Raw genomic sequence first — 13352 nt, 5'->3', positions numbered from 1 at the left:
CAAAGGAGGTACCAGGAACAGATCTTTAATACAATAATTAAATTATCTTTTTCTACCTTTCTTACACAACCAAATGTTGAGATTGTAGTTGTTTTCCATTCCTCCACATCAAGGATTGCATTTTTATTTAGCGCTTAGAAATGTTTTCAAAAGGCAATTATTCTTTTACAATTTTATATCTATATGTTATAATGACCAATTCTTATAAAATACTAATTATAACTGTTATTTCTTTTCTTTCTTTTAAAAATATGACATACCGGTAGATAATTCAACCTATAAAAATGGTTACCGTTTAAAAGGAAAATAAATTTCACTAGATAAAATATAGTCATATAATGTACAAAAGGTTAAATTTAACTAGATGAAATATAGTCATATAATGTACAAAAGGTTAAATTTCACTAGATAAAATATAGTCATATAATGTACAAAAGGTTAAATTTCACTAGATAAAATATAGTCATATAATGTACAAAAGGTTAAATTTCACTAGATAAAATATAGTCATATAATGTACAAAAGGTTAAATTTCACTAGATAAAATATAGTCATATAATGTACAAAAGGTTAAATTTAACTAGATAAAATATAGTCATATAATGTACAAAAGGTTAAATTTCACTAGATAAAATATAGTCATATAATGTACAAAAGGTTAAATTTCACTAGATAAAATATAGTCATATAATGTACAAAAGGTTAAATTTCACTAGATAAAATATAGTCATATAATGTACAAAAGGTTAAATTTCACTAGATAAAATATAGTCATATAATGTACAAAAGGTTAAATTTCACTAGATAAAATATAGTCATATAATGTACAAAAGGTTAAATTTCACTAGATAAAATATAGTCATATAATGTACAAAAGGTTAAATTTCACTAGATAAAATATAGTCATATAATGTACAAAAGGTTAAATTTCACTAGATAAAATATAGTCATATAATGTACAAAAGGTTAAATTTCACTAGATAAAATATAGTCATATAATGTACAAAAGGTTAAATAAAATGTTAGTGAATTAAAAAAACCAAAACTTTACAAAGAAATTTATTGGGCATCAGCTTATTATTTGTACCAGGAAAAAATCCTGTAGATATCAGAAACTAAACGTAATTCTGACCCAATAAATAATACTGACCCTGTGCAGTGTCTATATACAGAGAAAATTTTGAAAATAATACTTGTAAAATGTTACAAAGTATATTTATAGGCAGCCAGAAATACATATATTTAGTTCTTTGAGACTGGTTCTTTTACATTGACTCTAGAGGACCATTGTGCTCCAAGTCCATATAGGGAAAATGAAGATTCAAAACTATTAAATTCTTGACATTGCTGTTGTCCATTTTTGGTATAATTTAACATTAACATTTTGATTTTACAAGCTTGTCTAACAATATATATATATATATATATATATATATATATATATATATATATATATATATATATATATATATATATATATATATATATATATATATATATATATATATACATGTATGTATGTGTAATAAACTGACAACGAACAGTGCAAAACTAGTATCTAGCGCTAGCCTGGGTGCTTTCAACTCTTTAATGAGTCTTTTTCAAAGGCAAATACAATACAAAACATAGACATGACAAACCAATAAAACAGAAAAAAGGTTATGTTTGCAAAACTTTACATGGCTGTTTCTACAGGAATTCAACCTTTTAACTTTATTACGTTTCAACTAGTTTATTTCAGCTTTTTGCTGATACTGGAAAATATTTGTACTGGCCTGTTATTTTATGTAAATTTATTTAAGAGCAAATTATATCCCAGATATTTCATTGCTATAGTAGTCACAGGCTATAAGCAAACTTAGAGAATTATTTAAAAGAAAATGTGTTGGCTGCAAAAGATAATTATAATTATAATAAAATTAGAATACATCCTATTACTTTGTTCATAGTGATTTGGAAGTTCTTAATAGTGACACCTTAATAATGACACCTTAACACTTACACCTTAATACTGACACCTTAATACTTACACCTTAATACTGACACCTTAATACTGACATCTTATTACTGACACCTTAATACTGACACCTTAATAATGACACCTTAATACTTACACCTTAATAATGACACCTTAATACTTACACCTTAATAATGACACCTTAATATTGACACCTTAATACTTACACCTTAATACTTACACCTTACTACTGACACCTTACTACTGACACCTTAATACTTACACCTTAATACTGACATCTTATTACTGACACCTTAATACTTACACCTTAATACTTACACCTTAATACTGACACCTTAATAATGACACCTTAATAGTGACACCTTAATACTTACACCTTAATAATGACACCTTAATACTTACACCTTAATAATGACACCTTAATACTGACACCTTAATACTTACACCTTATTACTGACACCTTAATACTGACACCTTTTGCCTCACAACATATTATCTAACATACTCTAAATTTTCAGTCTCATGAGACCTATAATAAATTTTTAAAAATTACAGAAAGTTGCAAATTTAGTGAGGAAAGATTACAATGAAGGTAATATCTGGGGTGGGGTTTACTCAAATGTTTGCCACTGTAATGAACAACTTGGCTTTACTGCCTCCTCTTACATTCCAAAACCCTTCTGTATCCAACACTGACAATGATGTTGATTCCAAAACCCTTCTAGATTCAACACTGACAATGATGTTGATTCCAAAACCTTTCTGGATCCAACACTGACAATGATGTTAATTCCAAAACCCTTCTGGATCCAACACTGACAATGATGTTGATTCCAAAACCCTTCTGGATCCAACACTGACAATGATGTTGATTATTAATTCACTTTCCACCAAGATCTCAGTCTTAAATTCTTACCATAGTATGACCCATGATGTGAGACACAATCAGATTGGCTGATTCAACAGGCTCAGCAACACTGGCATCTCGGAAAACCTTGGCCCATGCTTGAACGATCTCTGATACTGTTGATGGTCTACTGTTGATACTCTGACAGCATTGTCTATTTGGCAATATATTTCCCAGTACTTTTCTAGTAAGGCCAAATTTACTTTCATAAAGCTTTATCTGTGATTGTGATATACAATTAGCACTTCCTGCATTAAATGCAGAATGTGATTTACTTCTCACTGAAATATTTGCAAGCTGATTTCCCTTGCAATAGGTACACGCAAAAAGAACACTTTCTGAGTTTCCTCTGTGGTATATTCTTATCTGTCCTGGCCAAAATATTCTATACAGCATGCAGAGACGCATTTTCTGTAAAAAAAAATAAAACAAACGAGTTCAAACATCAAAGCTAGTAGCTTTGCATTTTTTATCACAATTTCTAAACTTCAAACCTTTGAAATACTGATCAAGGTAATTGCTTATGTACTGATGTAAAACCATTGATGAATGAATGGTGGAAAACCATTCATGTATTCAGGATTCCAAATTATGTGTTGATGGAAAATACTCACATATTTATTCCAAATTATGTGAACAAATGTAATAATGTGACATCAAACTACAACTTAAGTCCATACATGACAAGATTTTTGTCTGAAAATCAAGATTACTACATGGTGAAGTAAAACACTGTTGCAGCCTCCAGTACCCAAACATTTATTTTTTCTTCACCATTCGATGAAGATTTCAAATATACAGTTCAATCCATAACTAACCATTGGCTCCAAAAACACAACAAATGGCAATTTAAAAGGCAAATTTAAATTAAAATGTAGAAAATATTTATCTCCCATCTAAGTTATGGATATGTGAACAAAATTTCCATAAAACATTTTTACTGCTGAGAGCAAAACTATCTTTAAAAACAAGACTGAATGACCACTGACAGGTCCACCTTAAAAGTGCAGTCCCAATTACTACAGTAATACAGACTGAAAAAACCTAAGCTTTCGTAAGTTACAAACCCATGAGGCCAACAACATGAGTGTTTCTGTTTGACCGACCATCCCTGTTTTTTGTTACTGGCCCAAGCACTTTTCCCCCTAGGGTTAAAAAAAAAAAACCCCAAGAAATAAATGAATAAAAAAATTAAAACAAAAACAAAAACAAAAACTTGAAAAACAATTCCTGAAATTGATATGAGAATCTGAGCTGGTTGAGCCCAAAGCTTGCTGTGCTTAGTATGTTATATATACTAATCATTATTATATATATATATATATATATATATATATATATATATATATATATATATATATATATATATATATATATATATATATATATATATATGTATGTATGTATGTGTGTGTGTGTGTGTGTGTGTGTGTGTGTGTTTAAAATAAAAATTTAAATATTACAAAAACAAATTAACAATTTTTTTTGTTGCAAATCTGAGCTGGTTTAAGCCAGTACCTGAAGTGTTTAGTGCATAATATAATGCTAATATCTGACCATTAAAAAAAAATACCTAGCTACCCTAATTTTACAACCAGTGTAACAGGAATTACACATATGGGGTGGGGAGCATGACAAACTATGTCAATTAGTAATAAAATAGTGATTCTGATACACAAAAGTGGCTCTAAACCTCTTAGGTTAGACATCTGATTCCAGTTGTCAGAATAGTGACAAATCAATTATCCATGTTTTCCTGCACAATCGTGTTGATTTTATTTCATAGACCACTTGGTGCTGACTTCATAATTACCAAATTCAAATTCATTCAACTGACTCATTGTATTTATCAGGTGAATTTTATTTCATTGATCACTCTGTGCTGCCTTCAAATTAACCAATTTCAAACTGATTCAGCAGTATGTCTGTTTTTTCTGTAATGCATTTCCACATCAAGCATTTCTGCAACAGGCATTTCTGCATCTGACATTTCCACTAATTGTCATTTCCATGACTGGCAGATGGGCAATAAATAACAAAATCTACTGAAAATTGAAAAGTGAAATTAAGTAAGGGCAGTAAGCAGTAGCACACTTTTTCACTAACTCACATCTCCCTCATTAAAAGGAAAGTTTACTTTGCTCAACTGTCAGAATCTTACTTCATACAATAATTAGCAACAATGTTTTCTGTTTATTTGTGCTGCGCTTATTTTTTAGCTACTCACATGTTCTACCCAACTTTGATAATAATTACTGCACATTAAAAAAGGATTTGATACTTTGCCACAATCTCACCTCTATATTATCCATTTAGTTTCACTGTCGGAATTTCGCCTCTATATTTATTTTGTGCAACAATTAGCAGCAATAATTTGGTCATTTGTGATGTGTATTTTTTTTACTAACTCATACCTCCCTCAGATATGTGCAATGATTACAGTTGATATCATTATATTGATAATAATTACTGCACACTAAAAGGATTACTTTCATTTGCTCAACTGCTGGAATCTTACTTCATGCAATAATTGACAACTATGTTTTCTGTTTACTTGCACTGCACTTATTTTAAATCTACTAATACCTTCTTTTATATGTGTAAATCTGACAGTTTTATTATGATAATTTAGATAATAATTATTGCACATTACTAGGATTTGTTTCTTTGCTCAATTGCCAAAATTTTGTTTTTGTTTACTTAATGTGTTAATCAGCAATATTTTTGTTTTGCACTTGTGCGTAGAACTCATCTATTCATACCAACATTTTCACACAATTATTCGCCAATGTGGTAGTCACTAACAAACATTGGTTCAGAAATGTAGTTGCTTAAGTGATGGGTGCAGGAATACCTTTTGCATACATGTATAACGATTATTTCAAAGATTGTGCTGCCTTGAAAATTACCAAATGAAAATTACTTCACTGTTGTAACTGAACAACTATATTTAATCTTTGTTTAAAAAGGTCAATATCCAGTGTTGCACATATGATCCAAAGGACAAGGGACACAGTGTCCCCCACGTCCAAATTTGGGGAACAAAACACTTTCCGAGTGTTGCCAGCAGTTAATACCTATGTTTTCTGAAATTACTTTTTTCCAAATAAATAAATTGTTTAAAGGGTTAATTGGCAAATTGTTTATTTGCATATCTTTAGTCTACTTTGTCACAATTTCTGCCTCAAATAAATGAAATCTTCCTCATCATATAGGTAACTTTAACCTAAAAAATTTGTTAAATGAACAGCCATCAAAAACTTTATATTGCAGCTTGGCCAGCCACAAACTTGAAGTTTTCATTGCCAGATACATTATCTTAAAAATAGATATTTTTTGCCATCTTACAGTTGTCACCTTCCATGACTATGGCAATACTGCAGTAACTGCTCTCTAGTGGCAATCTAGTTCACAGTGTTTCTTTAGCGGCTTGTCACAATGGCTCACAAGCAAGCAGGCATGGCAGCCAGTAAATGTTTCTAGATATGTGGCTTATGTACAGAGCAACAATACCAAAAGGATGAATAACTGGACTTAGAAAAATAAGGTACAAGACATATCTGTTATTATGCATTATGTAATTGCTCAATTTATTTTCCATATGTTGACAACAATATGAGAATGTACCTTTTTATTCTTCTCAATGCATTGATCTCTTTCTGTAACCAACCTCATATTGGGAAAGCAACAGTTTTCAAAATGAACCACATGATCATGTTTTATTCTATTTAATGACCTAGCAAAAACAGCTATTGTTGGGCACATTTTGTATCCTAGAAACATTAAAGCACAGTGTACTTTAAAATCTTATTTGGTTTAGACTTGGGGTTAATTTTTCAGGCTTGAGACTTGGGGTTAATTTTTCAGGTTTGTAAAGGGTGAACAAAACCTAATCAGCAATAAATCCAACTGAGTACTAATTCAACCCTGGCAGAATGTTTCCTCCAGATTACCATCCTCAACTCACACTAGAGATTACCATGCTAAACACACACCATACAGATTATTATCCTAAACTCACTGTACAGATTACCATCCTCAACTCACTGTACAGATTACCATCCTCAACTCACACTAGAGATTACCATGCTGAACTCACACCGTACAGATTACCATCCTCAACTAACACTGTACAGATTACATGATAAACTCACACCGTACAGATTACTATCCTAAACGCACATTGTACAGATTACAACACACAACTCACTAGCCGTAGTTAATTGAGGATTCATCCACTCCAAAGAAACATCAGGGGAAACAACTCAAGGAGGACAACACACCAGCTTCCCTGGCCCATTTTAAAGTTCATTTAATGGTTTAAATCATCCAGTATTTTTTAACAGCTGTTGCTTTTAATATAAATTCAATTTATCTGCATTATGTCTTCATTACTCGTGGGATACCATGACTATAAGTTAGGATATCAACCATCCTTATTAAAGTTATTTTCTGCGTACAGAACAGACGCAGACATTTTGAAAATATTCGGAATAGTTCTATTTCCTGTATGTAAATAGAAAACTATACATGCATCAATCGTTCTTTGGTGAATAGGTTTAAGTTGTTGCAGTTTTTGTGCGATTTTCAAGATCCTGTGTACGCACATTGTAAGAAATTCAGCGTATTGAACGTATTGTGTACAATTATGAGAAATTTAGATTTTAGCATACAAATTAATGACAACAAGCGCTAATGACAATGACTTTGCACTTGTATGTACTCCACTATGAATGAATTATTCCTACAATGCAAGACATTACGGTCTCCCCTAATCTATGTTTTTCAGGACGGCGATCGAAAATACACATATATCAGGGGAGGCGTCTTGCATTGTAGGACTATACGCAGTGCCACTGATAGGGGAGTTTTAGATGTACTATAAGTGATGCATCATTCATTTGAGTTGATAGTCGTACCTAAAGGCGCTGTGTAGTGTTTTGATGTCGGCTAACAGTGTAACGAAAGTCAGAGGAATACCAAACACAAATGGCAACCAATAACGACGCTTTTCTACAAAATAAAGTTAAAATGTTTTTGCCAGACTTTTCTTACCTGATGTATTTCTCTAATAAATTAAAATTCTCACAAAAGAAATGGAGCTGTTTTCAAGTTTCATTGGCCTACATTTCAATTGGCTGGAAAGCGATGAAAGTTGATAATGCAGAAATCGGGTTAATTTGAAATATTATTGAAATAAACGAATAAAAATATATTATGCCTATTCGATCCGTAAGCAATGTTTTGTTTCATTCAAGAAACATATGCACCACATGAACCTACTTTGGTATACCTTGACTACCGTTTGCTTTGCAACAAATTCAAATATATGTCAATGGAACATGAAATTGCATCCATTTGCTAGTGTCATATTTTTATTCCACCAGGATAAAGACAACACGGTAAGTATATTAATTACACATGAATTAGTGGAAGAGTGTCGATATATGCGGCCAAGTCAGATATTCCTGAAATTTTGATGATTCATTCCAATGTCAACCGACATCGGAACAGGCTATACAAGGCTGTTACTTGGATAGTAAGACATAGCGCTAAAATGAAAACAATATGTGCTGTGTCTTACATTGTAGGACTACTGAGTCAAAAACATTTGCAGTAATAGCCGATTTATATATTTAAAAAATGTTATCATTGAACGTGTTTTCTTTAAACCTTCAACATACTTTTGGAGACTGGTATTCTGACACCATCCCCTTGTACCCCCCCCCACTGATTTTAAAAATAGAAGGCATAAACGTTCATAAAGGCTATAAAAAATGCACAAAGCTTAGTCATTTCATTCATTGATTTATAATTTCTAACCAGATTGTCAACAGGGGGTCCCCAGCACTGTCAACTTGTTGGTGTTTTAAATCAACTGGAGTTTCTTTAGCAACACAGTTGCCATATTTGCTTGAGCCAGTCTCTGTTTTCAGGCTACAGATGTGATTTAGTTCACCATCTTTGAAAATCTCAACAATTCCATAAATTCTGGATTTACATCAGGCTGACTCGAAATATGGCTGTTTCAGACCGTGCTTATTTGGCCCAAATGCATAGCTGATTCTGACCATGTGAGATATCAGGCTCATGCTACTAGGCGAAGTGGGTGACTAATTCACCTAAATACATGTAACTTAAACTTGCCTTCTTCTGTTAGTAAAGAGAAAAGGATTTCGTCCTGTGATTTTTTTCGAGATATATTAAGTGATCACCATGCAATGTTTTTCTCTCTTGAGATTGACTGTTTTACTAAACAAATTTACAAATACATACTGAAATACATTATGAAAGTAGGTACATTTAACTGCATATATAAATTTTGTTTTTCCAAAAATAACTTTAAGCAAGATCTGTATGTATACATAGCAGTCAATGATCGATGTGCTTCCATATACTTTTAGGCTATTCTACAAAACTAGCATGCAGTAAAGTTTACATCAGTATTATACCTTTTCATAAAACAATATTATGTACAAAAGTAGAGAGATGTTATATATTGAATTTATATATGCAAGACATTTTTACATACTTTAATAAATATGCCGATATACCAAATAAGCAAGTGATAAATTTGAAGAGTAACACTCTAATAAATCCAGAACTCAAAGTTGAACTTATATTTTCTAGTTTGTTTGTTAATATGTAAGTTTGAAATGCTGCATGTACATTTACTATTTAACCGAATCAGCAGATTGAATGTGAACAGGAAGTGAGTTCCATAGTTTTGAATACTGCAGACTTCCTTGCATTGTTTAGTGGAAGGTTCTGGTACTTCTAAATCATTTTGAAAATTAAAATCTTAGATTTTTTGGAGATGTTTTGTAGAATAACTTAGTCATATACTCTGGAACATCTCCTTTGATACATTTAAAAACCTGAACTGCTTTCAGAAAATTTATTCTCTTATCAATTTTTAACCATTTTATTTCTGTGAACATGTCTGATGATGATGCATTAATGGGGACATCATATGAACATGTCTGATGATGATGCATCAACGGAGACATCATGTGAACATGTCTGACGATGATGCATCAATGGAGACATCATGTGAACATGTCTGACGATGCATCAATGGGGACATCATGTGAACATGTCTGATGATAATACATCAATGGGGACATCATGTGAACATGTCTGATGATGATACATTAATGGGGACATCATGTGAGCATGTCTGATGATGATACATTAATGGGGACATCATGTGAACATGTCTGATGATGATGCTTCAATGGAGACATTATGTGAACATGTCTGAACAAGTTGCTTGTTTCTGAAGCTTGTGAATTCTGTCTAGTTGGGAAATAATACAATTTCCCCATATTGTTGAATAGTAGTCAGTTGTTGGAAGAATATATGCATTTTAGTAAAGAATTCTGGAATCTGTTGTCAGGTCATTTTTTATTCTACTAAGCAATGAAATTTTAAACCTATCCACATTGTCTACTTGTTTTTCCCACTTGCGTCTTGTGTCAAAAATTACTCCTAATATAATAGCTTCCCATTGTCTACATTTTCAACTGACTTATTATTAATGTACAGTGTTAAGTTTTTCTTTTTTAGATGTACCCATAAGCATGAATTTTGTTTTAGATTCACTTATTACGATCTTGTGTTTTGACCACTCCTCGGTTAATGCAAGGTCTGAACGTAGTTTGCATTCCAGAGAAATTGCTACTTGATGAAGAAATTGTTGTATCATCTGCAGATATGTCAGTCTTTGTATGTTGAGTACAGAGTGGAAGACCATTGATAAATAAAAGAGATGGGGACCTAGTACAGAGCGCTGTGGAACACCATGTGAAACTAACTCAAATGCTTTATACCAGTTATGTTACCATTATTCATTTCTCCCAACCATTGATCAGTTAAATTTGTGAAAGCTGTTTAACATGAATCCTCTGTGGAAAATGGATAAGGTATTAAAGTAGTTACAAACCTTTCTGCATGGTTTTAGAAATCTTTGATAAAGCTTCTAGTATAGAAATGGGTCAACGTTCTTATTTAAAAATAGGAGTAATTTTAGCACAGTTTAATTTATATGGGAAGACATCTGAAGTAATAATGAGGATAATCAAGTAGGCAACAGATCATGCTAGATGCATAGGTATTCAATTGCAGTTTTCTTTCTTGTACCTCTTGATTGAAATCAAATAAGCCCAGATATTTCAGAGAGATTCCAGCCCATCTTCATGTTATTTTTTACCTTACTGCAGAAGCTTTTGTCAAAGAGAGAAAACAGCAAGCAAATAGTAAATCATAAAAATATATACCATACAATACGGGGAGCCTCATTTTCTTATTGGAAGCCTCACTAATTTGATCTGGTTGGCTGAATCATGCCTTCAATCAGGTGTCAGCTGGAATGACCTGGCCAAAACTACAGCGTATTCAATTAGCATGCAAATAACACAGCATAGCCATGTGGTTCTTCGAATAATGGATATCATAATTAATTAAAACTATAAGGAATTGTTTATTCAGAGGTATTGATAATTGGAATATATGTTTGCCCTTGTACATGAGTAATATCACAATCATTAGGTAAATTAACAAAACAGATTACAGTCCTGAAACCTCTCTCTCTCTGTCTCTGTCTCTGTCTCTTTCTTTCCATCAAATCTCATATTTTATTTTCATCATGAGGTGCAAGAAGAAAAGTGACTCGAGATGGAATATATGTATCTACGTCTTTATCATGGTTTTCCAACTTGTCTATTCTAATACACATACATGTAATCAAATTTAAACAACATATATTACTAGTGCATGGGGATTTAATATAATTACACCTGATGCACGAGAATTTAATATTAACAATCATGTTAATATTTTAAAATCCATCTCAATGTTAGGTCCTACATTTTTTTCTACACAATCTCTTCCCAAAATGATAATTATTTTTTTACACAGTATATTAGTACTATGGAAGAAATATTTGTTATTTTTCAATACGAAAAGCTACATCACATTTGATTTAACAATTTGAATGACAATCCATATATAAATTGATTTGGAGTATGAAACCAAGCCCATTTTTCCTGGTCAAAAAGTATTGACTTACATGGTATGTTTGATAGTGTTTATGTTTCTTTTAGTTCATATATTTTTATTTGGTGGATATAACAGATACAACACTACTAGTTTATTTTTCCTTTCAGATTGATCACATTCGAATGGTGCACCTTCGACAGTATAGGAAGTATGTTTTTGGACTGTGGTATGCAACATGACATTTGGACTGTAGTATGCAAAAGGATATTTGGACTGTAGTATGCAAGAGGATATTTGGATTTGTTTCTGAACATGTACATGTATAAAGTATGTTTAAATCCCAAGGTCTTGACTTCCCACAGTGATGCAAGACTTTACAATCAGTGAAACAATGCAAATGTGCTGTTTGGGTATATGATAGTTTCTGGGTTGGTTTCTTTCCCTTCATATTTATTTGAATCTCATTGTTTTTGTAAAATACTGTGAACATAATCATACGTTAACATGGCTTCTATTAATGAGACTACAGTGAGTGGAACAGTGAATGGTACTACATGGTATTCCAATTTGACTACAACAGTCTTTGATGGCCAGAGCAAGATAACAGAAGGGTCACTGAAAAGCCACATCCTTGTATATGTTTTGATTCCATTGGGTACCCTGATCCTGGTTGCCGTTATGGCATTTGTGGTAAGTATAACCTTAATTATACCTATGCAGATATGATATGTTTGGTCATGACTGTCTGTCATTGTGTCTATCAATGTCCTTCTTCTCACACCCCAACATTTTCAACACTGATTGAGAAAGGGTAATGTTTTTTGAGGATGAGTTGAGGACAACAAATAATTTTCATTCTCTGAATTACAATGGAAAACTGCAAAAAACCTGAGTAAAGTGTTCTGCAGGAGAAAGCAAAACTCAAGTGCAGTCCTCTGTGTAAACTTACAAAATCCATGCCCAAGTGATACAAACCGGGACAAATTCATGTACAAATTATGAAATACAGGATAACATTCATGTTCAGTATAAACAAAGCCAGAACAATTAATTTGCAGTGGTGGCACTCTGTTCAAGTGTGCTGGTTTTGAGTTAATTTTTCCTAACAAGGATGCTTAGGAAAACTATTGTGACCTTGAGTGTTGGATGCAATCAGATTGGGAAAACTATTGTGGCTTACAATGCTGGATGCAGTCATATTGGGAAAACTATTGTGGCCTAGAGTGTTGGATGCAATCAGATTGGGAAAACTATTGTGGCTTACAATGCTGGATGCAGTCATATTGGGAAAACTATTGTGGCCTAGAGTGTTGGATGCAATCAGATTGGGAAAACTCTTGTGGCTTACAATGCTGAATGCAGTCATATTGGGAAAACTGTTGTGGCCTAGAGTGTTGGATGCAATCAGATTGGGAAAACTGTTGTGGCTTACAATGCTGGATGCAGTCATATTGGGAAAACTATTGT

General features: G+C 32.4%; 2 protein-coding genes across 6 annotated transcripts in view; one reads left to right on the top strand and one right to left on the bottom strand.

The window, feature by feature from the left end:
• Positions 1-7346, bottom strand: part of LOC149788534 (MTRF1L release factor glutamine methyltransferase-like) — a 52044-nt gene extending 44698 nt beyond the window's left edge. For 2 of the 3 annotated variants that reach the window (XM_089974551.1, XM_089974552.1), the window contains exons 1-2: positions 6513-6901; positions 2895-3296 (exon numbers count right to left, since the gene is read on the bottom strand). In XM_089974551.1, coding sequence (XP_089830677.1) covers positions 2895-3296; positions 6513-6668 — 558 coding nt within the window. In that variant the 5' untranslated portion in view covers positions 6669-6901. Of the gene's footprint in view, positions 1-2894; positions 3297-6512; positions 6902-7095 lie in introns of those variants that run through there. The other variant, XM_089974553.1, reaches the window with a different exon arrangement.
• Positions 7347-7386: 40 nt separating this feature from the next.
• LOC149788533 (uncharacterized) overlaps positions 7387-13352 on the top strand; it is a 39621-nt gene continuing 33655 nt past the window's right edge. The window contains exons 1-2 of one of the 3 annotated variants that reach the window (XM_089974547.1): positions 7387-7495; positions 12053-12575. In XM_089974547.1, coding sequence (XP_089830673.1) covers positions 12390-12575 — 186 coding nt within the window. In that variant the 5' untranslated portion in view covers positions 7387-7495; positions 12053-12389. Of the gene's footprint in view, positions 7496-10166; positions 10811-12052; positions 12576-13352 lie in introns of those variants that run through there. The other 2 variants (XM_089974548.1, XM_089974549.1) reach the window with 2 other exon arrangements.

The sequence above is a fragment of the Sinohyriopsis cumingii genome, chromosome 11, assembly GCF_028554795.1.
Source record: "Sinohyriopsis cumingii isolate HCF-2022 chromosome 11, ASM2855479v2, whole genome shotgun sequence".
Taxonomy (NCBI): domain Eukaryota; kingdom Metazoa; phylum Mollusca; class Bivalvia; order Unionida; family Unionidae; genus Sinohyriopsis; species Sinohyriopsis cumingii.
Note: the sequence above shows the minus strand (reverse complement) of the source record. Positions and strands in the feature narration are given on the sequence as shown.